This window comes from Platichthys flesus, chromosome 3 (assembly GCF_949316205.1).
Source record: "Platichthys flesus chromosome 3, fPlaFle2.1, whole genome shotgun sequence".
Classification (NCBI taxonomy): Eukaryota; Metazoa; Chordata; class Actinopteri; order Pleuronectiformes; family Pleuronectidae; genus Platichthys; species Platichthys flesus.
In genome coordinates this window covers 16,322,902-16,349,672 of record NC_084947.1, presented here as the reverse complement: position 1 = coordinate 16,349,672, position 26,771 = coordinate 16,322,902, and the positions used below count along the sequence as shown (strand labels likewise).

Below are 26,771 nucleotides of genomic sequence, written 5' to 3'. Positions count from 1 at the left end.
AGGATATGACCTCTGCCTTGGCGACACCGAACCGCGATGACCTTTTGACCCTTAAGAATTCCACTCACAGCAGGTGAACCGAAGAACTGGTGCCGCCACAAACGTTCCTGCATCACATTCCTGCTGGAGCCTCATGCTCTACTGCAGATGCTCAAATAAAATGGAAAACCAAAGGGGAAAATGAATACCCCCATTTTATAGCCCTCCGTATATCGGCTGCATTATTGATAGCCTATTGAAGAACTATTGATTGTCATGCGTCAAAGGTGCATTTAATAAACACTATTAAAAGGTGTAGTTTCAACAGACTCTGGATCTTTTAGGGTAAGGAGATGCTTTATCATTCAAGAGGCTGTAAAACCCACGAGCTGTTAACTTCATGGACCCAGCTGGACCCACTGGTGGATTCACGATGCCAAACATCCCCTACAGTTTAAGTGTTTTAGTGAAGACCTCAAGCTTGGCAGCGACATCAAACATGGCAGGTTCCACACCATATACTTTTATATGTAAATTACCTTTTGTGCAGCTCTATTAACGCACAGGCAGACGTTACTGTGGTATCTTGTTACTGAAAATAAGTAGAGTGAATGGTCGTGTGGTGTGGACATTTCTCTTTGAAAGGAAACAAAGGAAATATCGTTTAAAACACACAGGAGAGGAAAAGATGCTAATAATAGTTGTAAGTTTTAAAAATGTGTATATCTTGAAAGCTATATGCCAGAATGAAAATGTCAGGCCTATAAATGATGACACTCATTGGAATAATGGATTCCAATGCCCCTTACCCAAAATGTCCTCACTTCCTAGGCTCCCTAGTCTGTAAATGGTCCTCACAAATCTGTGCAAGTCCAGACAAACACAGCTCTGTGATTTCCTGGAGACTTACTCTGATACTTACCTAACCTTGACCTAAAACCTAATTTTAATCGTAACCCTAAAACCAAGTCTTAACCCTCAAACAACCCTTTGACGAAGTGAGGTCCTAGGTACAGGAACACGCACCCACACACGCTCACAAACACACGCACACGCACACGCACACACACGAACACACACACGCTCACACACACCAGCAGAGGTCTCAGTAGAGCAAAGTTATGTCTGAACTCCTCCACATGTGTCACTGTGTCACACGGGACGCGCAGTGTGAGTGTGGAAAGTGAAAAGTCAGCTGTGGATGAGGACTCTGCTGAACTCTCTGGGTGTTTCTTCTCTGTGGGACTCGCTGTGTCTCAGCTGCTTCTTCACCAGAACCATCAGAGGTTGGTGCGGGTGAGGTTTGATCTCTGGGGACTTTTTCGTTCGGAGGTGCAGGGGGTAGTGGGGGGGCACCTGGATCCGCCGCCTGCCCGTCTGTTTCAGTCTTCGGAGCGATTCCCGAGTACAAGTTCATCTGATCGTCTCCGCACCGGGACTATCTCTCTCTCTCTCTGTGTGTGTGAAGTTGCCAGGAAGCACAGAGACGATGTTTTGCCGAAATCAAACAACGAGAGCCACCGTCGCCCGCGGCTCTGCGCTTGAAATGGAGATACGGCGAGGGAAGTTCAGAAAGAGCGTTTTCCTGGACTCCTCACAGGTAAGAAGCCTCTGATTGTCCCCTACACAACTCTGTCCTCCACACACACACACACACACACACACACACACACACACACACTTACACAGCTGGGACCGATGTCTCTGCCTCTTCACACTTGGCACACTTTGAATCTCGCTCTGCTCTCTGTGATGTTTTAATTAAACTTGGAGGAGCTGTGTCTCTGCCTCCACGTCCCCAGAATAACAGCTCCTCACTGCAGCATTTCCCACAACTAATAAGAGTCCATTCAGAGACCTGCCTCTGTGCTGTTAACAGCTCTGTGTGGTGTTTAAATAAGCCCAAATACTTTAGAATACTTTCGTCATGATGCCTGCACCTGCACCAGGTTATTGTTTGATATTGTTTTTTCATAATGGCTCTTATTTAACTTAGGGATGGGCAATATGGTCGAATATATAAAACATCATCATCCATTATCGATGATTAACCTGATAAATGTGAGAGCAATTTCTGGTCCTGGGTGAAGGTTGTAGTTTTAAACTCTTCTTTATTGGGATATTAAACATCTTTATTGGACTTTTGTTGTATTGCTATCGATTTGTTTATATATCAGGATCCACATTGTAACTGTGCCCCACTGCTAGCATTCCTGGGGTCCACCAAAAACCATTTTGAAACCATGCAATAGGACGCATCAAAAATAAGTGAATATATGTACACCATATTTGACCTTTTGGAATATTACATAAAAGTACCACTGAAGATAATAAAAACTTTATTATATTATATATATATTATACAGTCTATCTCATAGTGGCTTCATGAAGGAGACTATATACAGAACAATTCGCTTCATTCAGTAAGGTAATACCAGCTGACCTGACTTGTCGTGTGCTGGCATATTGTTCCATTATAGCTTGCATGATTAACTTTGACTATTTAATAATGAATATAATTGTGATATTGTATTATGGCCTGAAATTCTGAACTCAAAGGATGTCTTCTCCCCTTGAAGTTCACCTTGTTCATTTGCTCACAAACGTTTACTTTGCATACGGTTGCAAAGTTCCTAAACTCTAGATTTCAACCTTGTGTGTGTGTGTCTCTTATCTGCTGTGGTTATGGTTGCAGCATGTGTTGGACGGTCACCCTCAAGGGAAAAGTGGGAAGAAAAACATAGACTCAGTGCATCCACCAAAAGTTGAGAACTAGGTCAGAGCTGTGTATCCCTCTTAGCTGTTTGCCAGTGGATTACAAGTGGTGGTCTTCCTGCGAGTTTTCCTCTCTGCACAGTTCCCATGTCAACATCTGCTTCTTGTTTGTCGGCACGGAGCAGACAAGCTCAGAAGTGACTTCCAACCTAACCTAGAACTATTTTTACTCACTGTCCACTTTAATACTGTTTGGATGGAAAGTCTACCCTCTGTCTCTCCATTTCTCTCTCACCCCCAATCACAGATACACACACACACACACACACTCACACACACACTTCCCTGTTCCCCCCTGGGCTGTCCGCGTATTATTTTGGGTCTCATTTTACATCGCTGGTATTTGGTTATTTAGACTGAAACATGTTCTTGTTTCCGGGAGGTTTGTGCCTGCTAAATTAAAACGAAAGCCATATTTGAGAAGTACACGGCTTTCGAAGTGTGTTTGTGTGCGAGAGGTTGTGTGTGTGTGTGGGGGGGGGGTCAATTGTAAGGGGATACTTAAGGAATGCTAATGGTGCAATATAGCGAATGGAAAAGATAGGGTATTGATTCTGTCTCTCTCTCTTGCTTTCCACCCCCTGTGTGTGTGTGTTTGTGTGTGTCTGTGCGCATGCATACATATTGTCCGCTTGTACTGGTTTCCAAAAAGACCACCTTCCCAGGTCCTTTCGGCCCCAGTTGTATGCCTACCAGTTGTTTATAATTCATGTCACAGGAAAACACCACTAGCCCCCTGAAGTGCGGCACACTCCATCGTATTGATCCGTCCGAGCAGCGGCAGTTCATATCAGACACATGAGCTGCTGTAGGTCAATAACACATAACTCTTCAAGGAGGTGCTGCACAGTGTTAATGTGGTTAAGTCGGTGCAGTGTTTCAGACAGAAGTGAATGATCTCATGCGTTTTCAGGGTTATTTTCCAATGATGTGTATATCTCACATTTAATAATCTTTGTCCCTTTCTACTATTCTATTGAATCTGTAGTGGAAGTTAATCAAAAGGCGATAGATACTCTGAACATTCATCTTTAAAGTCACACGTCATGAAAGATTCACACCTAACTCTTACTTCCCTCTGTTTAGTCTCTGTATCTGTATTTTTATCGGGGTAAAGACTTCCCGTCTTTTCACAAATACAACAATCGTTGCTTCCTTAACTGTGTAATCTGCTCTCCGCTGCTTCTCACACAGGATTAATTTGTGTCTCTGCCTTTGTTTCCTATGCTAATGATCCTCTTTCAGAGATTGGGAGACTTTCCTGTGGCTCTGTGTGTAAGCACTGTCTCAATGCCACTGTGGAACCTGTCTGTGGCATTTCAATGAGACGGGCCACCTCGGTGTGAAAGCAACCCTGTTCTCTCTGTGCCGGCGGATATCAAGTTTGTGCCAGCGCTTGAGCCTCTCATGTGAATGTAGTTTTTTTTTTCTTAGTCAGTAACATGTTATCAGTGATAGAAATGCATAGAATGCTCTCAAACGATGAATCAAGGAGAAAACACTTCAATTGCTTTGTTGGCGTAAAACCACTGAGCTGTTTTCAGACTCCGCAGTTCCTCCACATTTATCTGTGTGAAGACACGGATCGATGAGTCAAGAGAGTTTGTGGTGATAAGAGCTGACGACGGTGTCGGAGCGCTGTAGACAAAACCATGTGAGCTACGCAGCAGAGTTAATACGTCACCTCCTGCCTCCGCCTGCTGCACCCGGGTGCTCCACCTCTCGCCTGAATAACGCAGAGGATTTGATGCTGGTGTGAACGCGTCTGTGCAGAAAACCTCCCGCTGTGTTGTGCATGTGTGTAAGGCAAACTCTGGGTAAACTCCGTAGCCAATTCTCCGGATTAAACCCAGAGGGGATGTCTGAAAACAGCTAAAAGGGCAAACGTGTCTCCACTTTCCAAAAATGAAGCCAAAACATCTAGAATACGAATACTGCCATCTTGAGCATTTGGAGGCAGATCCTGTGCAGTAGTGATCGGGGTAAAGAGCCATGTTATCGAGGTTCACCCTGTTTTTGTCCAACAGGAGGAAGTGGAATTCATCTTTATACACAGGCTATACCTGAACCCAGAGGGACCAGTGCTGCCAACTTTAACAGTCACTTGTACGTCATGAAAACGTCTTCGAGGAGAGGACCTGCTGGTTAGATCTGTTCCTTCATGCTCCACTTAACAGACCTAAACTCTTACATTATGTTAAATTTACATCAGTGAACTATGTATTTAATATGTTTGTTGTCAAATTAAAGGGACAAATATCATTTCTATTGAGTGGAGCAAATTGTAAAAATGTAACCGCAGTCAGCAGTGAGAGTGTGTTTTGTGATCGTTTATGTATCTGTGTGTTATCCTGCCCCGGAGGCTGGAATCACATTGAGCCAAGAGCATGATTTTTGTAAGACTAAATCATGGCTATTTTTAATCTGTAGATTGCAGAACCAGGCTTTGGGGATTTCTCTGGATTATGGTCTAATTATGCCAATCATTAAAATAATGCCAGACATCCAGGTTGAACTTTTAGATTATAGTATATTTATAGCAAGTTACTGTTTCCACGTGTCTTGCTTGAATCTGACTCCACATCCTCTGAGGTCCTGGAGCTGAATCTTTCTGCTGTGTGCGTATAACACATCCACAGAGTATTGTAGCTCTGACATGGATGGAGAATGAGGAAGCAAACGATGACACGCTCCTACGGGACTTGTCCAGAAATCCATTCTGCAGCCGTCCCGTCCATCCTCTGGCTGCCTGCCTCAGTGGGAGCAGACAGGACATCTGCTTTCTGCATCCCTCCTCTCAGATCCACAAGGCCAGCAGTGGGCCTCTGCACTCCTCTCTGTCTCCATCCTCACCGGCTCCGCTGCTTCAGCCGAAGCCACCCAGGCATGCAGTGGGAGCTGGAGACAGTGCGGTTATTATTACGGAGGTGGGGATGGAATGTCCTCGCTTCCAGTGCTCTGACCTTGCGTTATGTTTAACTCAAGGGTGTCCCAACTCGGCCATACCAGCGTGGCTTCCACCAGCGCTGTGGGGCCCAGGAAGTGGTTAGACGTGTGTGTGTGTGTGTGGATGACACACCCATCCACCCACACACTCCCCCAAACCGAAGCAGCGTATGGCACGGTCTCTTAGTCGACCTTTTGTGTTGAGTAAAAGCTCCAACAGTTTTTAGCTGTGGTTTGGTTGGTTTTGGTTCTCTGCCCTTCTCCACCCTGTTGATCCACACACTCTCACCAGTGAGCGTCCAAAGTGAATATACTTCAGTGAAGCTCTGGATACTGTGGGTGTTTCCTTTGCTCAGCATAAAAAACAATGTGTCATTCACACCAGTGGTGCAGTAAGTCCTAGTCTTGAAATAGGATGCGGTGTTGTCCTATCAGAACTCGGTTCAGCCTGAGGAATATTTACTTGTTTTCCGATTTGCTCTGTATCCTGATCTTTTAATCATACAGACATTTTTGCTTTTATCAGTGGGAACTGAAGCGTGCTGCTGCTGCTGCTCCCAAGTTAGAAATATTGTCAGACAGAAATGTTTTCTCCAGATGCTTAGATGAATGGTTTATAGTTCACAGGTGCAGTCCAGGCACTCTGAGACGCCTCTCACCGTGGCTTCTGTCTGTGTTTATTGTGGCCCGGAAGAAAACTGATGAATTAGACCTGTTTATGTAAACATATGGTCGGCTCCCCACACAAACTGAGGGGGGGAGGTCATGGATGTTTCTAGGGTTGAATTTTTGCCAGCAAAGAGGAAGAAACCCAAATCATGCACCCACTGAGAAAGAGTTGCTTTCAACAAATGCCAACCCCCTATACACACACACACACACACACACACACACACACACACACACACACACACACACACACACACACACACACACACACACACACGTCCCTCTTAAGGCTGCTCTGTGTACTCGGTGGACAATGGGCCATCACTGCAATGTTGCCTGAAACACAAAACCTGTCCTGGGGCATAAAATGCCTGGTGAAAGGGGGCTCAGGGGACTGGGGGGGTTTAGGAGTGGATGCACTCTTGTAGAATTCCTGAACAACTGCAGTGTTGAATTTGCCTGGTGCACATAGAGTTCAGTGAAAGAGCAACGCCATGGGGTGTTTTTAGACTATTCTTCCAAATTAGTGTTGTACTCATGGTGGTGCTACCCAACAGTGCTTAAAGGGATAGTTCACCCGAAAAATGAAAATTGACTCATTATCTACTCACCATTATGCCAATGGGTCCACAAAACACGTTTGAAGTTTCAGGGGGTACATTTTGTTACAGCCAAATCCAATACAATTGAAGTAAATGGTGACTCCTTGTCCGGAAGTCCAGACATTCAAATTCGATGCGAGGAGGAGATCAGACGACATTTAGGCTAAAAACTTGATGTAATTGACGCCATTTCGAGTCGAATTTGAATCTCGGGGCTTACGAACACTTGGATGACAACACAACAGCAGTGAGGTATGTTGTGTTTTTCAGTTGTTTTTTTTAGGTTTGGAAAATGCATTACCTGTTACTTCAACACTTCACCCACCCCTCTATCGACATAGTGCTGAGAAGCTAATGAGGGAATCTTCACTTTTCGGATTCTATCCCTTGAAAACCTTGTAAACATTGGGACCAAAGGCCGCGGTTCGAATCCTGGAACCTAATAAATGAATAGAATTCGGAGGGTCATGGTTAAGTTCAAGGGTAAAACAGGAATTGTGGTTAGATTAAGGTAAAGTATGAGTTGGTAGATGTTAAAGTTAGGGATGTGCTTTTGATTAGGCTCATCACAATGAATGGAAGTCAATGCAACGTCCTAATAAGGGTAGCTGCTTGAACCTGTGTGTGTGTCTGTGTGTGTCTGTGTGCAGCCTCAGGGTGTTCTGGCATTTTGAACCATTGCAGGGGTGCAGGGGGAGATGCCAGGGAAAAGTTTGCCCCTTCGAAGACCTTTCTCCTCAAACAAAGCTCGACCACTGGGGGTTTCTGCTCGGAGGCCAGCTTGGTATGCTGAGGGATATTTAAACTAGCGAATGTTTAACTTCTTTTTATTACACAGGCTTTGTGTGTACATAATTGCGGAGCACTGTTCCCACTCAGGCTTTGAGTGCCAGCCCAAATGAAATATTGTTTAATCTCAGTCTCCTCCAAGCCGTGAGTACAAATTTAACCAGCATGCACTTATTTTTCCCGTGGTAACAATACAAGGTGTTTTGCCTCACAAGCTTTGGTAAATGCGAGAACAAAGCTTTACTGTTCAAGCAAAAGTATTTATTAAAGATCCGTACCTCTCCCGCTGTTCACCGCACGTAAACACATTCTTTATCTTTCTACGCAGCAAGGCAAAGTTACGTGGTCATTTATGAACACAGTAGAGCGATTGTTTTTTAGGGGAAATGTCATACATCAGATGTTCCTCGAACAGTTTCCTTGATGTTACGCAGCGATAATCTCTTTCAGTCTCTTATTTGTTTATTTGCACTGTGACTATCTTAACAATTGCTGATGCTCCTCACACAGTGTAGATGTTACCATGTGTGGTTGGGGCCTCTATAGCCCGGAAGGTCTCTGTTCTGTGTCCTAAATCTTACAGACGCACATACATGCATGCACACAACATTGGTCTCATAGTTACAGTATGTCCTTGTGTGTGCTGTGTCCGCTCCTCAGACCCAAGGACAGCGCTTTCCACGCAGCCTTATCTAATCTCAGTCTCATTGACCGGACATGCTGCACAAACAGCCCGGCCCAATGGATTTAATGCTTGGCGTGGAGAGATGGTTTTTTGGCCCTTTTCTCTAATTTGTACATCTGCCAAGGACGTTATGTTTCCTCCCCTGTCGGTTTGTTTGTTTGTTGGTTGGTTTGTAAACAAGATTTTGCAGGAACTACTGGAGTGATTGGCACAAACCATAGTGGAAAGATGCAGAACGTGTTCAGGCAAGAGCCGATTAAATTTTGGTGCTGATAAAGGATTATGTTTCTCTTTATTTAACCTTGCGGGAGCATTTAATAAATTGGTGTTGATTTCTCAGAGAATAATTTACTCAAACTTGTTTACAAAATAAGGCATGCTTAGGGAGCTGATATTTTTGTGAATGCAAATCGGTGGAGATGCAAATAAACAATTCCAATGTAGTGAATTAAAATGTGATTGCATAAGGTTACTGTTGGGGAGATATGTAGCATTGTAGTCTTTCCTGTGTTGGCTGCTTTCTCACAGTGTCACTTCTTGCTTTACATAAATCCCTTCTTGTGAGGCCCATGCATGTCATCAGGCCTATTTTGGACTGACTGTGGTGTGCAGCCCGTGTCTCTGTGTGGCAGCTGGTGTCAGGGTGCAGTTTGACAGCTGAGGGTCGGCTGCTGATGCTGCAAGTGAACCCCACCCAACCACAGACACATATCCTAGCCCATTATAGGGCTTCACTCTGAATAAGGTGTTAATAGAAAGAAGAAATGGATCACAGATGTGTATATATTCACACGCACACACACACACACACACACACACACACACACACACACACACACACACACACACACACTCACACAGGAAGTGAGTCACAAATGGTGTCAGTGTACTATCAGAGATGTGAATGAAAAGTTGCCGTTTTTGAAGTCGTCATTAGTCATATATGATTACTGCAGTTTGTCAACCTCTGGTCCACACAGACACAGACACAGACACACACACACACACACACACAAACACACACACACACACACAGACGCACAGACATCAGACAGTGACTAATCTGCAGTGTCTCCTTGGGCAAGGTCCAGTGAATATGCTCAGACAGAGACAGGCTTTGTTCACTCAGTGTATGTTGTCCTGAGCGAGGCTGTCACTGACTCAGTTAACAGTCAGGCTGGGAGATAGATGGAGCTGGTGTAATCACTGGAAGCTTTCCCTCTCTCCCACATGGGAAACTTCCTCCATGCATCACCGGACCTGCCTCACTCTGTCACCGCCTTGTTTCCCCAGGTCGTCTCACATCACACCCATGTCATCATCCTGACACCGGCCTCCCATCCCAAGTGTAGAACTCATTTTAAGACACACATAGAGCACTGCATGGTCCTGCTTACATCACTGACCCGCTCCATCCATTCTGCCCAAGTATAGGTCACTTAGGTCATGTAACCAGGGCTCACTGGTCATCTCACGCATCGGATAACTAAGTTATGGCGATCGTGCTTTCAAAGTTGTGACCCCAACACTATGGGATACTCTCCCTATTGATTGAAGACTTAAAAAACCTTTGAAAACCTATTTCTCACTGGATTTGTGTCACCGTGTGCCCTGTAGTGTTTGAATCCTTGCTTTTTGTTCAGAATCAGAATTGGGGTTTATTGCCACATATACAAGGAATATGCTGTGGTGTGTTTCATGCAAGCAAAAATATAGAACTTATAAAAAATATAGGAGGAAACAGAAGTTAAAACTAGAGAAGGGATTCTACAATACAATATATTTATTTTCTGGGGTTATTTTATTCATGTGAAGCACTTGGTGACTTTGAATAAACTTTATTTATCCACCTATTCACTTTAGTGTTTTCAATCAAGATCTACACAGAACTGTTGAAATGCAAGTCTCTTCTTGTCTCCTGATTTTGATTGTGAAATACTGGAGGAGATATTGCAACGAAAGGATTTAGGTTCAGCCCATTTTGTACACTAAGCTCTTCTAGACAATATGAATGGCACTTAGCTGCGGTGAAGGAGGTATTAAAGAAACTAGAATAGAGCTTAAGTGCAGCGCTGCAGTAAAATGATGCCATCTAAACCAGATCAAAGGTAATGTAAATGTCTGACATAAAAAAAAAAAAAATCACAGATAAACCTCCTCTTCTGCATCTGTTTGCACCGTTTAATTCTCCTCAATCTATCGACCTCGACACCTCCCATCCCCAGGAGAGCTTCGCTATTTGGGCCGCAGCACTTCACTGAAGCTCAGGTCCCCTGATGCCTCTGGAAACTGGGTCTCTTTTCGTCACAGACTGTAGTCGTAACCTACTTTCACAACCCAGGTTTCACAGATGATGTCCTCCTTTGTCTTCACCTCCAGACTCCTATATTGCGATCTGCCTAATGTCCCATTATCCCTCGATCTCTCCCCATTGTTCATCTCTGTGTACACGCCCCCGACAGAGACCTTAACCTACTGAGTCCTGGCGCTCCAACGGACTGTAAAACAGAACCTGACTGCCTCATGCCAAAGGTATCTTCTCCCAGTTAATGCAGGACCCCCCCCCCCCTCCGGAGTCCTGCTCTGTTAAACATTGACAAAAACGACAGACACAGATTCCAGTGTGAGGTGTCATTTACAGTCCTGGACACTTGAGTGTGTCAGGCCCCTTTGACTTATCACAGAGGCCTGAGAAACACGAGAGGCTTTGTTACTGAATGGTACTTTGAAAACAACCGGCATGCTGTACACTATGAGAAATAGTGCCAATCTAGGCATTTGTGTAAATGTCTGCATTTGGTTTACCACCCATACATCCAATCCCACTTTAAATCTTAGTGGAATTAACAAACAATACATTTGACCTTCTATTAGCTAAAAGAACAAGCTGAAATGACTGTGAACACATGAAAGTATTGAACAATACGGTAGCATAAGCACATAGAATGAGGAAAAAAATAGTAACCTTGCATGATCCGGTTTATCCATTTCACTACAAGTTAAAGTTTAGACCCTGACGTCACCAGGGAGGAGTCACTGATCTGAAATTCCACATGATCATTAAGGATGAAGAGTATATTGCATGTCTAAAACCTCAAATGTTTGATAAACTGAAAATCCGCTGACCTAAAGCTTCACTTAAAGGATTCATTTGCTTCCTCAGACTTCTGTTGAAGACGAGAGTTGCTATCTTAGATACTCACAACCCATTTTGATCAAATCAGGTGATTTATCAGCAATACAGAATATGAATCATATTATATATATATTGATTAGTATTCCATAACAGTCTCAGTCTGTGTAGCGCCTTTGTCTGGCTATATGTGAGAATTGGGCGACTAGAGAAAGATGTTATCATGTCTACATCAGGCCACATGTCAAACCTTTTCTGCTGTGTTTTTGTTTTATTCCGGTCTATACCCTTCATACCGTTCATTCACTATCCTTTTGTCCACATGTCACATGATCTGACTTGATTGTGAAATAGTCGGGAGCTGTGGCCTTTCTCCCAGAGGAATGCATTGTGACACGATTCAATACTGATCCGAGCACCCATGCATCTGTGTATGTGTGCGTGGGAGTGCGTGATGGATAGGTGTACATGTTTGTTCCTGCACTATACATTGCATTACAAAGTGATGAGTTCAAGCTGAGTCACCACTTTGCCCACCACAGACGAACTCTATGTAATAGCCGGCTGTTTACTTGATGGGTGTGTGTATAGGATCATGTTGCTCTTTCAGACCCTTTCAACCAGATCATTTTGTGCTGAAATGGGTCTCAATTCAAAACTGTATCTTGAATAAATGGACAGTCTTTGCAGTGCGGTCTGGCCGGGCCATCACTGGATGTTGTTGTGAAGAGGATGAGGGCGAAGGGGCAAAGCCACCAATGATGTCGCTCTCTGTTTTGATGATGCCGAACAGGTGTTTGACTTTATGAGAGCAGATGGGTATATTATGCACGTCTGCCTTCCCTGCATGCCGCATTGTGTACTCCAGCCCCTGCCAGCGTGCCTGTGTTTTAATGTGTTTGTTTGCTGGGCCCGGTGGCAGACGCTGCGGTGTCAGATCTTGTTGTCTCTTTGTTTCTGGTGTCTAAGCAATTATTTATCTATCCTCTTTGACGCTAGTTTTTTCATCACCTCCAGGAAAAGAGAGGGATGGGCTCGTCTGGGTGTTTAACTCAAGTGGATTTGGACATTTGATCAACCATATTTAATTTATTCTACATTTCTGACTTGCCTGCTTGCCTCCCAGTAGGTTAAAGCAATGTTTTCGAAACACATACATTACAATATGGGGGAATATGCCGAACCGTGGATATCTCTGTGAGGGTACCTCAAAATATGAGGGGTAGATGAAGTACTATTAAAAAAGTTACAACCTTTCATTATAGCCACATGAGGTTAAATGTCAGTCAGTGCCATATGTCCGCACTAAAACAGGTACGGAAGTCAGCATTTAATTGTGATATTGGCGTCGAAGGAAGCCAAAGCAGCGTCTAAATAAGGTGCAATCAAAAAAGCTATTGAACATAATTAAAGGGTTTAAATTTGAAATAGTCTCGAGGCACACAACAGTGTATACGACACCTACACAGCTGGCTTGTAACTGAATATGCCACAATATTAAGGGTTGTAATAATCATTATGCAGTACTATATTAAACCCAACGTACTGCCTGGATATGTACATTATGAGCGGCACTTTATTATATTTACAGGCAATATGTATTTTATTTTCACAGTTCATTGTTAACTCCACTTTTTGTCCAGATTGAGTTCAGGGAATTACCCGGAGTCATCGCCAGCCGCCGAGATGCGAGATGTTTTCAGCTGCTCGACTAATTTGCATGACATCGTGTTAACCATGTAATAAACAACCCTCACATGAATCTACTTGTAAAAGCAACTAAAGCATCAAGTCCGTGCTGAATTTTACACCTCAACATGAAGATTATTTCTCCCAAAACATAATTTAAAACACAAATATAGACTCAGATGGTTTCCCCCGCAAATGTACATTCCGTACCGTGTTGAATCAGCTGTCCCTCCTCAGCCTTTGCTGGCAAAAACGTTAAAGCTGTAAAGATGTTTAATCCTGTCAGTGTGAGACGTGGCCTGCTCAATGTCGTCTCTGCAGATGTTTAGATTCCTATTGTTTCTGCAGATGTCTTACATTTGTGGCTCGACTTACTTTTACTGCAAACGGCAGCTTCTTGCTGTGAACTCGTCTAAAAAAATAAACATTTGTTATGGTGTGGGAGAAGTGACCTCATGGCAAATAAAACACAGAATACAGAATTTTGTTTTTCAATTCTTGGTTATTTGTACATGGAACAATGTGGGTGATCTGTCTTGGTCTGTAAATTCTCTCCTCACTCATGTCTGTAAAACTCCTCTTCCTGTCTGGTCCGAGTGAGAAACAAAGAGCTAGCGCGTAAACTCCCTGAACGTTCGCTTCCTTTTTTCAGCGTCTTCTGATTACAGTTATTCAAGTTGACCAACCTAATGCACAAGACATCACATGGTGGCGGAGGTGGCTGTGTTGCTGCTGCCGCCCTGCAGGGGGAGCCATTGCTCCATTTCAGAATGACGCCGATTGGAGACACAACTTTCTCTCCTCCAATTCATCTTTTTCCTTTTTTAGTGACCTGACGTTCCATTTATATACGGCTTACAGTCATTAATAGTCCTTTCTGAAGGGCATGCAATTTTTAATAGTAAATGAATCGCCGCAGCGCACATATCCTCTTAAATCCACACAAATCCACTCTGCACAGCCTTCACCCCTCAGGGTAGAAATCAATGGAGATGAATTGCCTACTGAGTTGGTTTCTCTTCCACTGAGCCGCCCGGTCCTTCAGAATGATGAGAGGCTGTAGTCTCCTGTGACTGGCTGAGGGAGCGTTCCTGAAAGTCAGCAATGATTCTGGGAGAAGGCCAGAGCGGCACTTCCTGCTCCTGACACGCTGAACCGCCTCTGTAGTGTTTCTCATGCATGCCTGTTTCCCCCTCAGTGCAACTTGAAGAATCAGATGGTTCCTGTAAATTAGGTACTTAAAAAACGTCCTGTTGTCTCTTTGCAGTGTGTGATGAGGCAGGCGAGCCCCTCTAGCTTCTCTCCCGCTGCATTATTATGTGCGTCTGTTTCATTCCTCAGCTTTTGATCATCTCTGGAGTGCAGTGGAACAACCTCCTCGGCACACATCATCGTAACAACCCCCCCGTCGACCTCATCTTGAAGTAGAAATTGGACCACTCAGACATAACAGACTGAATCTGAGGCAGCTAATAACAAGGGAAGAGCGTGGACGAGATTTACAGTGTCATTACTCCGTCTCTGCGTCTGCTGAGTTATGACGGCGTGGCTGTCGGCGCAGGTTTTCCACGCTCTACATGACCTCCGGGGGAATTTCTCCATGATACGTCTGGTTTCACAGCTCGTCACGCGCTGCTGTCATCGAGTCGGGCAGATGTGACCCGGCGCCTGCCGTAACACAGCCATGTAATTGAAGTCCTGTGATATTCAAATCTGAGGGGCTGACTTTTTTTTTTTTTTTTTTTTTCATTTCTGAAGACTGACTTTCAGACTAACTGCTGGTTTTCCTTCACGTCTGTTCCTGTGCACAGTCACAGAAAGTTTTGTTTTATCTTTCAGAAACCGAATCCGTACACCTTCTGCAGACGTCCTTTTCATTTGCGACGCACACTTTACAGATATTTGTACCCTGGCGCTTTGGCATATTCAATTTTAAGCCTATGACTATAAATCAGTGGAAAAATAGCCTTTTTCTCGTCGGCCTTGCACAAACAAACGGTCTGAGAAAGTGTGAAGCAGCAGGGAGGATGTTTGCGTGGAAGGCCGTAGTCAGGCAGACAAACCTTGATCAGCTGAATTTGTCCTGTATTTTGAGAGCATTTGTGTGAGTGTTTGTTTATCCCTGGGTGTGTATTTGTGTATGTAAGTGTGGGCCTCTGTCTGTGTTTGTCAGTGAGTGGGAGTCGTGGTGTGGGTGGGGTTCAGTTTTTTAGATTGGGTCGAGATGAGATGACAGTCAGGAGTCTTTGTTGTGGTTTGGAGGCCCAGCTCGCCCGGAGCCGTCTTGTGTTTCCCAGCAGTGCGTTGGACCGAGGGCAGGTTTTTAACCTTTAGCACAGACTACACAGTTCTGAAGATAGAGAGGTGGCTTCGATATCTGAGCCAAGGACATTGTGCTGAATAGTTGTGAGAAAATTTGATTTGTATGACAATCAGCAGTTTTTCCTTCTTTACTCTTGAAGGTATCAGATGGATCTTCTGAGGCTTTTGTCTTTCTGTATACTGCCTGTCTCAAATCCCTATTTCTGTCATTTCTGCCTCCGGTGGTAAAAAAAGATTAGTGGTATTACCTGTCTTTGTACGAACATGCTCTCGACACAATTTGCATTGCACGTTACTCTGCTTCTTCTCTGACCTTAAATAGCCCAAATATCTCCACACTATCAATTTCCTCTTACCCTTCTTTTTAACAATGTTCTCGTACTTTGAGCCTTGGGCTGTGTCAGTCGGGCCGTCTTCTTCGGTACCGCTGTCGCTGGAGTTTTCGTAAACAAATTCTGTCACTCCCTCTCCTGACGTACTGGTGTGCCGGCTGCTTCTCCTACAATCTGTGCTGTGTGTGTTTAGCTCACCTGACGTGGTTGTAACTCTATTCCAGCCACATTTTGCGATAATTACCTTATCTTTATTGCCCAGCTCGGCAAACAGGTGTTAAACAAACCTCCAGCTTACAAAACCAACCTGACTCATGTTGTTGACAGTTTTGTGATGTTCCCATTACAGATGGTTCAGGTTAAAATTAAGTGTTTTAGACATTCTTGCAAAACTGGGCTAAAATAATCAGGTTTAACAGATTTGCTCTATCAGGTTTCCATTGTAAGCAATTACTTTGATAAGTAAGTTATCATAGGTAATAAAAAAAAAGTGCAACAAGATTAAGAGTCAATCCAGCTGTCCTTTTTATTTCTCTCAGGGTGAGCTTTGCTTTGAGATAAATTCTAACATAATCTGCAAACATTCAAACAATGCCAATGCTAGTAGGACTGTTTCTTAACCAGGGTTAGGGTTTGCATGAGTTGTGTCATAAGTATTGGGCAAAGTCAAATTTGGACCTAATGATGGCACTAGAGCTAAAGTCAAGAGACCAACAAATGATTCAATGGGGAACAAGAATGTTTGTAGTTTACCAAATTGAATCGCAATACTTTCAAAAGTTACTAAAATCCAATAATAAGGGTGAAGAGAGAGAGTTGAGAGACTACCGAAGTTATCAGGATTCATAATCAGGGAATCACGATCGCTCTTCAAAATCTAATCTGACTCCACTGTTGAAGTATTTCTCTCTGAACCAAAGTGGTGGACCAACAGAACAACATCCGTTGGGCTGTGACTAAAAATCAAAACCTAAGTTGGGACCTAAATGGGAATTATCATCCTTTATCTTTTCTGTCTTTTACTTTAATTAGTCATCTATTTTAAGGCACAAATTCTCTGGAGTCCAGTTGTCTGGATAGTATTTCCTTCCTTTCTTGCTCGATCCAGTGTCCACAATGTCACCACTGTCCATCTGAATGGACTGAAAATGAATGATTTAGAAGTTAAAAAAACAAATATAGATCAAGTCATACCTTTCTTCCTCCACTGGAAACACTGCATATATCATACTCGGGTACAGCTCCACCAGCTGACCCTCATCTCTCACTCCAGCATGTTTCCTCCAGCTGATAAGGTGTATGGACAGGAAGTTTTCCATATTCCTCCACACGTCCGTTCAGAAACAAGAAGGCCACCGGGCATTGTCTTGAAACCCTTTCAGAAGCTGTTACGCAAGGGTCAGCCTGTGTGTGTGTTTGGAGGGAGGGATTTTATCCAGGTTTTTTTTAATCTTTTCGTGTAACAAATGTTTTTTCTGTCGGCGCTCCATTTAATCCTCCATGTTTTGATCAAACCTCAGAGTTGCCGTCGGATTAACTGATTGTGTAATGTATTGGTTTCATTCCTCCCTCATGGCAGCCAATTAGCACATCTGGCTCTGCAGTCGGATCAGGCCTGCAGTCACAAGCTGCTAATCCACCGTCCCATCAGGTAATCGGCATTTAACACAGCCAAAAACCCCAAACGCTTCTTTCTCCACCAACCACTTATCTTTTGTCTCGGTATAACTGAGTTTTCCTTGTCCTCTGTGGCTCGGGGAGCAAGAAGCATGCGATGCTCCGTGTTCGAGCTGGTCGCCCGCCTGCCTGCCCTGTCATTGGGATAATAGCTGTTTTCTGTTCTGTTTTGTTCAGCCTCTAGGCTTTTGTTGCAAGGTGTCAGTCTGTGTGTTTTACTGCATTGTGATTTACCTGCAGCACATTCTGCATCAAAGTACTGCTCCGGGTGCAAAACAGAGACTAAAGACGGTTTAAGTGGATAAAGTGAAATTTGGAATGATAAAATATTGTCCTGTTGCTTATTTATGATCATGATCTATTAATGAGAAACGATAAATAATCGCTTCATTAAAGGAGTCAAGCCTGTTTCTTTCCCAGTTAAGCCCAATGTTCACGGTGTTTGAGCTCTGCAGTGTGCCAGATCGGCTTTCAGGAGGGATCGCTCGGATATGAATCTCCACAGTCACTTGTGAAACAAGTGCAAACACACTCGTACAAAGGCCCCAGAATGTTTTGCAAGCACCCCTAACCCTCCCTCTGTGTATCCACCTCAACTATTTCTCTTTCCACCTCAAGAACAATAAATCTCCTCTCATACTGTGTGTGCGCGTTGGCGCCTGTGACAGATTAGCCTGGTGATTGAAAGTCTCGAGGGCGGACGCCTTTCTTGGGGAAATGACCCGGTTTGTTACTGGCACCCCTGGCTCCTCTCCTCCTCCGAGGTGAAAGGGCTTTACAGCTCCTTTGTTTTCCCTGTTTGCTTGTGTAAAAGAGTTTAGAGGGACAGGGAGCCACATGGGCATCTAGTCCCAAGTGACACGTGAAAGCGAAGATACAAATCCTTAACCATCCATTCACTCATCTTCCTCAGTGACCCTCTGAAAGCAGCTGATCCCCTCCAGTGCTTCCAGTGTTTTTTAAATACCTGAAGAATGTGTTTGCATCGTCATTAATGAAGCTCAGTGTGATTTCCTGTTGAGGGGGGGGTTCGGTCTTACCCACACCTCAACAAACATCTCTCACACACAGCAGCTGTATCAGGTCCAGGATTTTAACATGCTGGAGAGGTCTCTGCCCTCATGTATAGTCTGAAGAGCAGAGGCATATAGGCTGTAAACCAATATTTCCCTTGAGGACGGGAGCAGGATCACCAGTGGACATGGAGTAAATATAGAATTCTCTTGTTTTGAGGACAGGAAACTGTCAACCAAACAGCTGGAGGCATGTGAAAGACTGACCTTGACCTTTTTTTTCAAACTAAAACTCTGTAACATCTAACTTTTGGACTGCTAAATGAGAATATAGGAGGTGATGTTTTTGTTGGATGTGGTGAGATTTGCCAAGAGACGACGAATGTTAAATATTTAAAAGGCTAAGTGATAAAAGATTGAAACGATCAGAGACACTGGGGATCTGTGCCATGAAATATGTATTTGAATTGGCCCAATGTTTGCGACCCTGTGACCCACTAAAACACATGTTTGCTTACCCTCTCTGAATTTTAGTGCTCTCACTTTATCCGTTTGTGACAAGCATCAGATTGAGACTTTTTAATTGTCTCACCCCAATATGATATGTTTGTTTTCTTTGTTATCACACCTAGACGTTGTTCTGAGTCAGACCAGTGTTAGATAACATCTCTGGCTGTTCATTTTCACTCCCGTTGGGGGGAGAGTCAGCTGCCAGGGGTCTAATTTCTCCTTTTACTATGAAGCCAGTAAAAAAAGACAAGAACAAAGCCCTCCACCCCTCTATGCTTGTGTGGTACTGCGGTATTTGATATTTGTTTGTTTTAGAGGGGCGTGGGTACGGTTACAGTTCTATGTCTCCCCTCTTTCTTCTTTTTTCTTTCCTTTTTTTAAAGTTCATTTCCATCACCAGAGGCGCCTCGTAGGGGTTAATTCAGCGCCGGGTCGGGGAGAGTCAGGGCGCGCACAGTGGGCTGGTTGTGCCGATCACTCCCCGCAGAGGCGATGCCCTTTTGTGGAGCAGTCTCTTGTCACCGAGAGGACACACGGCATTCACAATCAGGACACGCGGACACAAAGAGAAGAAGTCCATCTTTAAAAGGCTCCATTCTTCCCCCGCTGCCGCTGGGTGTTGACTGTGGGTGTTTGAGAGGATCTTTGTTGCGCGGAGAAAAGTAAAGAAGACGAATACGCGCCGTGAACGGGATGGGCTGGGGGGGATTTTATGGACAGGGTTACTACAGTGCAGCTGATGCTGTCATCCACCACACCTCTGTCTGCTTTTCTCGGAGATACTCCTCCAGTTTGGATGAGGAGCGGAACTTTTACGCACGCTTTTACGCACTGATTTTTCAACTCTCGACTTAACAGAAGACTGTCACGATGAAGTGTTTCACTCCGGTACCTGCAGGAGAGCAGATTCAGCCCGATCATTAATTCAAGGCACAATTAAAGTTGTGGATTTTTGCCTGAAGGATGCCCGTTGATAAATTCGCAAACATGGAGGAAAAACTGTGGATATTGGAGGATCTGAACATGATGTACATCCGTCAGATTGCATTGAGTTTACAGGTAAAAGTTCATTTCTCTACACTTGTCTCTGACCCTCTGCTCACGTTTTTGTTGATGTTGTCAATATACTCTCAAAGTTGTGGGGTGTGACAGTTGAGGAAGTGAGCAATCATGTCTCCAACTGTTGTCCTTTCTTTTTTGGGGATTGATTGTTTTTTTGGACATCCTGCCTGATTACAATAGGGTTCCTGATATAACTGAAATCTATTTTCAGACATGCCTGTCCTCTTAAAGTACAGTGCATCACTGTGTCACTGCCTGCAGCTGTGCCTCAGCTTGGTTTGATGCTGGTCGCAGAATCTCTCTGTGACCGGTTGAGTTGGTGGTCTCTGACCTTTACAGCAAAGTTCTCACTGACGGCAAAATAAGAAAACAAGGCTGCATTGCCTCCACATCTCCCTCTCTGTTTCTCTCTTTCCAACTGGGTTCATACACAGTACAGAGCTGCTGCACATATGGCATTCATAAGTCCCGATGGGAGTGTGTGTTCATGCACATGCTTGAGTGTGTTTGTACTCTTCTGAGAAAGGATTCCATACAAAAGGTTTATTATTTATGCAACATTTACCACATTTTTCAGCAAATCTTCACAATCTCTCCTAACCTTAATAGTTGCAGATGAAATATGTGTCTGTCTTATTCTTAACAAAATCCAGGTGATGAGGAAACACATTGGAAATGTGGCAGGAATTTCAAAGGAGAAATTCTAATATACTTTATTATCTGGCCCCCTAATCTGAAAATAGCTCGTCTGTCTGTGCTGCAGCTGTTCAGAGATGTAAAAACTGTTTTCTTTCTCACTGTGCAAGCTGAAGGATGCTCCAAAAGGCCTGGAGCAGCTTGACACGAGGGCTGTGTACAAGAGGTGGTATCACTCACTGGTCTCACTGGTGGTGTGTGGTACCTGCGAGCAGTTTGGCACTGTTTGCATGTGTGAGGTGTTGCTTTGTTACAAATGCCAAAGTGTCACAGAGAGTACCTGGCTTTGGAATGGCACAAGAGGAGATATGTGATGATGAAATAACACACACATACACACACACCCGTCAGCTTATGTAGTTTGTATGAAGTCTAATCCTTTCTGTTTCTTTCTTAGATGGTACGCTTCACTTTTTATCTCACATTACACTACAGAGCCACTTGTGCTCAAGGATTCAGTGTCAAAGTGATTATCCGGAGGTGTTTGTAGTCATGATTGTCGAGACACAAACCAGCTATCACAAGGTCCTTCTCACTAACGAGTTAATCAGTTACTAATCAGTTTATTACTTTCTGTCACAGGGCCTTCTTTGATCTAGAACCAGATCAGCTGACATGGTGGCACTTTGTCTGATTATTGAATTTTCTGCATTACGTAGGAACGCAGATATCAGGCCCCCTTTTCCGTCCGGAGCCCTTTGTGCATTCAAGCATTTTCTGCTCCTTGTCTGATAGCTGTAAATTACATTACAAGGCCAGGAATGTGTAATAACAAGATGATGAGCCCCTTTATTAGCCATGTGGGAAAACTCTCTTGTCACTTCTCCCCCCCCCCCCACTCCACCAATCCCAGGGAGTTCAGGAGACAGGGTCGACACTTCCACGACAAGTGACAAATTTCAGGTCGTTGAGTTTGTGCTCGTCTTCAGCTCACGAGTTGTTTTGCTGGTAAACACTCGCTTGTTTTCTCACATGCTCGCTCACTGAAGTCACTTTCTCTTCCCTCCCCCCCAGGTCTCCTCTGCCTGGGTGGGTTTATGAGACAGGGATTCTTTGTATGTGGCGGAGCTGCACAGCCCACAGTCTAGCTGTAACTTCAGCGTGCTAGGGATGCTTTCTGCTGCAGGGGCTTTTCATAAACGCCCTGCTGGATCATCGCAACTTACACTGTGAACCTCCTTGTGCTTGGTCCTGCAGGAAACGTACAGTAGCCTCAATTCAAAAATCACTCCCTACCCCTGCACATGCATGCTCATATACTGTCTGTAAAGTGGTGCAACTTTTTCTCTGTGATGGCCATCTCAGAAGTGAGAAGCGTCTTTATGTTTTTATTTTTTAAAGCGAGAACATCATGCATATCCTGAGGTTCCAGCATTCCTCAGGCTTTTATAATTGCTGTGTCAGGCAGGGGCAGAGAGGGAGAGAGAGCCGTCTCTGTATTATTTTCAAGCCCAGAAGGATGTAACTTTTCTGTTGTTCAGGTTTTAACAAGTCTGTTATAATAGGAGTGACTGCATTCTTGGCCCCACAGCTCTGTTTTCCTTCGTTCTTCCCCTCCTCTCTTTGGAGGCCCATCATACAGCCGCTTCATTTCAGAAGCAGAAGTGTTAAAGATTGTATACAGGGGAGAGGTGGCTGATGGGAAACAGGAAATGGTCATGTGCAATTACAGTTTCCCACCGGGAGAGACAACATGATGTCACTGAACCCACTGCCATTAATAGATATAGATTATACACACCACTTCCTGTTGACACAGATCCGGATACACTCAGCGGTTGTTTCTTTTCATTTACTTTATATTTAATGTCTCCCTGTTCTCCGCTGCTCTCTTAGCCTTCTTCAGCTCCCCGGACTCGGTCCCTCTGTCCTGTTCCCTCCTGCCCATTGATAGCCAGAGGGCCGTAGATGGACACTTTCTCCCTGGTCTAATTTTAGCCCCCAGACTGGCCTTGACTTCATAGATCGTGACTTTGCCAGTTAAACATTGACATTCGTGAAGGGATTTTGGAGGTCAATAATTTTAGCAAGAGTTATAAAAGCAGGATTTGGGCTGGGAATGCCATCCTGTAGGCCAGTCATTGTTTGCCGACGTACAATACTTTCTCTGTGTGTGTGTGTGCGTGTGCGTGTGCGTGCGTGGACCTCACTGGATCAGAGTCACCCAGTTCTAATCTGAAGGAGTTGAGCTCAGGCCACTAAACTGCTACCGATCATATCAATGATATCATCTGATGACAGATTAAATAGATGTTATGGAACAACTGCTGGCCCGACGGTAGCTCTTCCTCTCACCCTGGTTGACTGTGAGCTCAGATTGGAGTTTCTTGCCGCCTCACCCAGGACTCAAGTTTGACCTCTCACACGCTCCCAAGCCCTAAACTTAGCTGTTGCCATACCTCGGATAGTTCTGCGGATTCTGGACCCCACAGGCAGGCATTAAATATCCAGTGGCTGGTATTCACCAGCCTGATCCCACACCAGTGGTCAAGCTGCCTGGGCCATTTGATTCAATATCATAGAACAATGCCTGTCCTTTTGAAACTGCACTGACATAACTGCGATTGAAATATCTACTTATATATCCTCCAAATGTTTTTTGAACATGTGTTGTCGGCAGCACGGTGGCATGGTAGTTAACCTTGTTGCCTTACAGCAAGAATGTTCCCTGGTTGAATCCCAGTTTGGCAAAGGTCCTTCTGTGATTACCCAGGCTTACTCCCACGAGTCCAATGATATGCAGGTTGGGGTGCACCCCACCTCTCTGGGTATTGGCTCCCTCCACAAACCTCAAAAGGATTAGTGTTATGGATGATTGATTGATGTTTGTTGTCATGCGTCTCAAGTGGCTATATTACTCTTTCCCAAAAGCCTTCAGTGTATCAGCTCTGCTAACAGATATTTTTCAGCTCACTCTCTTCCGACTTCAAATATCTCATGCTTTCTAAATGTAGGAGGTCCTGGTGGGGCAAAGGCCAAATTGACAGCAGTTAATCCCTGCCTGCTCTGGGACAGTTGACCAGTATCTCCTTGTGCACTGAGGCTGGACTCATGAAGCTGTACCCTGATGATGAATCTCCAGTGAGAGCAAAGGTTAATCCTATTTTTACCGAAATAGCAAAACAGAGTATTTAAAGTTAAGAGACAGTCCCATGGCTTAAATCTGGATTTGGCATGCGATTTCATTTGTAATATTTTAATCCTGGTTCTCATTTGCCGACCGTCCAGGACCTTTCTGTGTGTGTATTGCATGTTAATTCTTCCCGTGTCTGCGTCGGTTTTCTCCCACAGTCCAAAGACATGCAGCTTACTTTATTCGGAAACTTAGTGTGAGCATGGATGGTTGTTTGTCTCTGTAGCTGCTTTCAGACATGCACTGAGCTCCAGAGGGGGGTGTATGTGAGGACGGAAATGTCCAAGTCAGTTGTTCTGCACATTTTACGGGATTTTCCGGCGAGCCCCCTAGTAAATGTGCGGGAAATGTCTGAGTAAGCCCATTGGAGAATACAGCAGAAAAAGGAAATTCCACGAGTGAGTGGGCGTGTTGATGACTTTTCTGAAAAAGATGTACACGTTAAGACACAGATGGATGAAGATGTAAACTCGGTAAGACAAAGAGATTCAAGAGCCTTTGGTGATACAGCCAGATGCGGTGTCGCTGTGCTGTGAACAAAACCTGCCTGACCCTGACAAGCTCCTGCTGTGTTCTTCATGTTAAGTTGAAACTCCAGAGAATATCCGGAACCAATATTCTTGACATTTTCCAGAGTTCATGTCTGAAAACAGCTTAAATGTCAACCCTGTGGTGGATGGACCCCATCTATCTCTCAATGTCCGCTAACTGGCTCAAGACCCTGAGAGGATAAGCACTCTGTATGGATCTATGGATGTTTTAATCACATTTTTCCTGTTTTGCCTTTTTCCATCATCTTCTTCATTTATCATTCTCACCATCAATTTAAGCATTCTTCATTATGGCCAATTTCTTCCTTCCTCGCCATGAATGAATCCTCTCAGCATCAGAGTCATTATCAATATATATCCCTCCATGAAAAACCAGTAAGTCAGCGGTTATAATGTGTGTATGTGCCTCTGCAGGAGTGTGTTAGTTCAGCTGTGAGGTTGTTTAAGTAGCCTAAGTTACCCAAGACCTGCTCCGCCACATTGGAAGGTGTGCTAAAGCTAACAGCTCTCGCTCTCCTGTGACACAGGATACACAGTCGTGTCCGAGCCAACACACATTCCTCCACAACGAACCACTTCATCGCACAACGCTCCCTGCTGAGCTCGTGTCTGTGTGTGTCCCTGTGCCTCCGACAGTGTGTGTGAGTAAATAGTGAGTGCACGTGTAGCAAGCCAATACTGTAAGCCAAAGCATCGTCTGAAAGAGTCATTAGGTTTATCACCCAGACATGCTGAATGCGAATGGGCTTTTCTCATTTGTTTTGAATAAGCCGGAGGAGTGTCCTACAGTAGCGGGAAATCCTTGAGTAGTTAATGTAAATACCCAGGTTTATTTACTTGTAGCTATTATGTACATGGGTTTTAGTCCGTTTACAGTGTGTGCTTTTGTCAGCGTGTGTTTGGCATCAGCACCACGAATAGCTACAGTAGGTTCCAGGCTTTCCAGCGCCGTATGCCAAAATCAAACACGGTGTGTGTAAAGTAGAGGTAAAAGGAGGCTTTGTATCACATCACACATACCCAGCACTGCCTGCTAAACCCTCCTCTCCTTCTTGGAACCACACATCGAGCTTCCTGAGCCTCAGCCATCCCTCTCCCAGCCAACATTTAGTCTGCTAACCACAGTCCAAACCATCTGGCTTTCCCCCGCTTCACCTCTTCACCCAACGCCTCACCCACTCACCCCCCTCCGGTGCCGCATACTCCCCGTCCGTATACCTCAGGCCTCACACCAGCCATCGCCCCCATACAGCAGCTAGGAGGAGCGGCGCAGGTCTCTGAATGGGCGCTCTGTGTGAGCAGGATTAGGTTAGATGCGGCGGCCTCAGCCAGCTTCCTTCCGAAAACAGGAGACGCGAGCCAGGAGAGACACAGAGACAAGCCGAGAGGTGCTGTTGTTGGAACGTCATCCCCGACTCCCTACACCTTCCCTTTGTCAATCATTTCCCTCTCCACACTATCTCTGCCTGAAACTATTCGATAATTCCACTCTGCCTTTATCTCACCTTTCGGCCTTCATTTCCACACACATTTATCTCACCCTTCAGCGTCACCTTCCTTTAATCCTCCTCCACACTTTCTGCTTTCATCTGCAGATGCACAAAGACACATTTTTTTTACTGTTCAAAGCTAATCTTTTTTTGTAGCTGCTCAGAAAATTGGAGCCATTTAAGCGATTTGAATTAACTGCAGGCCTTATTCAAATCGGCACAGATTGGATGTAAAGCAAGGCTTAATGTAGCATGTCAGCAGCTCACGGGTCGCTGTTTTCAAAGGGAGATATTAAAACGTTGTATTCCTTTGTAAAACATCTGAACGTGTCCCGGAGATGCAGCTGCTGGTGCAGGCCTTTTAATCAGATGGCAGTTTTTTTTAAACACACATGGCGTTTAAAAGATCATTTGGTAACGTGTTTAATTGAGCCTGTAGATGTTGCCTTTGCGTTTTTTAACATATGGATGCAATTAAGGCTCACGTCTGTGATCTATTTGTGCACGTTCCAGCTTGTGAGATACACTCTGCACAGTGCACATGATTGTGGGCATGTTTATGCTTCATGCTGCAACTTTATTGATCTTTGATGAGGCTTATTTACTGTATGTGGGGGGCATTTTATGTGTACATGAATATATTCAGTCTTATTTCTGTATGTTTATCTCCATCTGTTTGATCTCTGATCTTGCTAACCATCTCTGCACGCATGTAAAG

The 26,771-nt window shown here is 44.4% G+C and overlaps 1 protein-coding gene across 2 annotated transcripts in view; it reads left to right on the top strand.

The window, feature by feature from the left end:
* The first annotated feature begins 1,199 nt into the window (after positions 1–1,199).
* The window catches only part of rtkna (rhotekin a), a 61,630-nt gene continuing 36,058 nt past the window's right edge, over positions 1,200–26,771 (top strand). For both annotated transcript variants that reach the window (XM_062384667.1, XM_062384668.1), the window contains exon 1: positions 1,200–1,579. In XM_062384667.1, the coding sequence (XP_062240651.1) occupies positions 1,469–1,579 (111 nt within the window). In that variant the 5' untranslated portion in view covers positions 1,200–1,468. The remainder of the gene's footprint in view (positions 1,580–26,771) is intronic.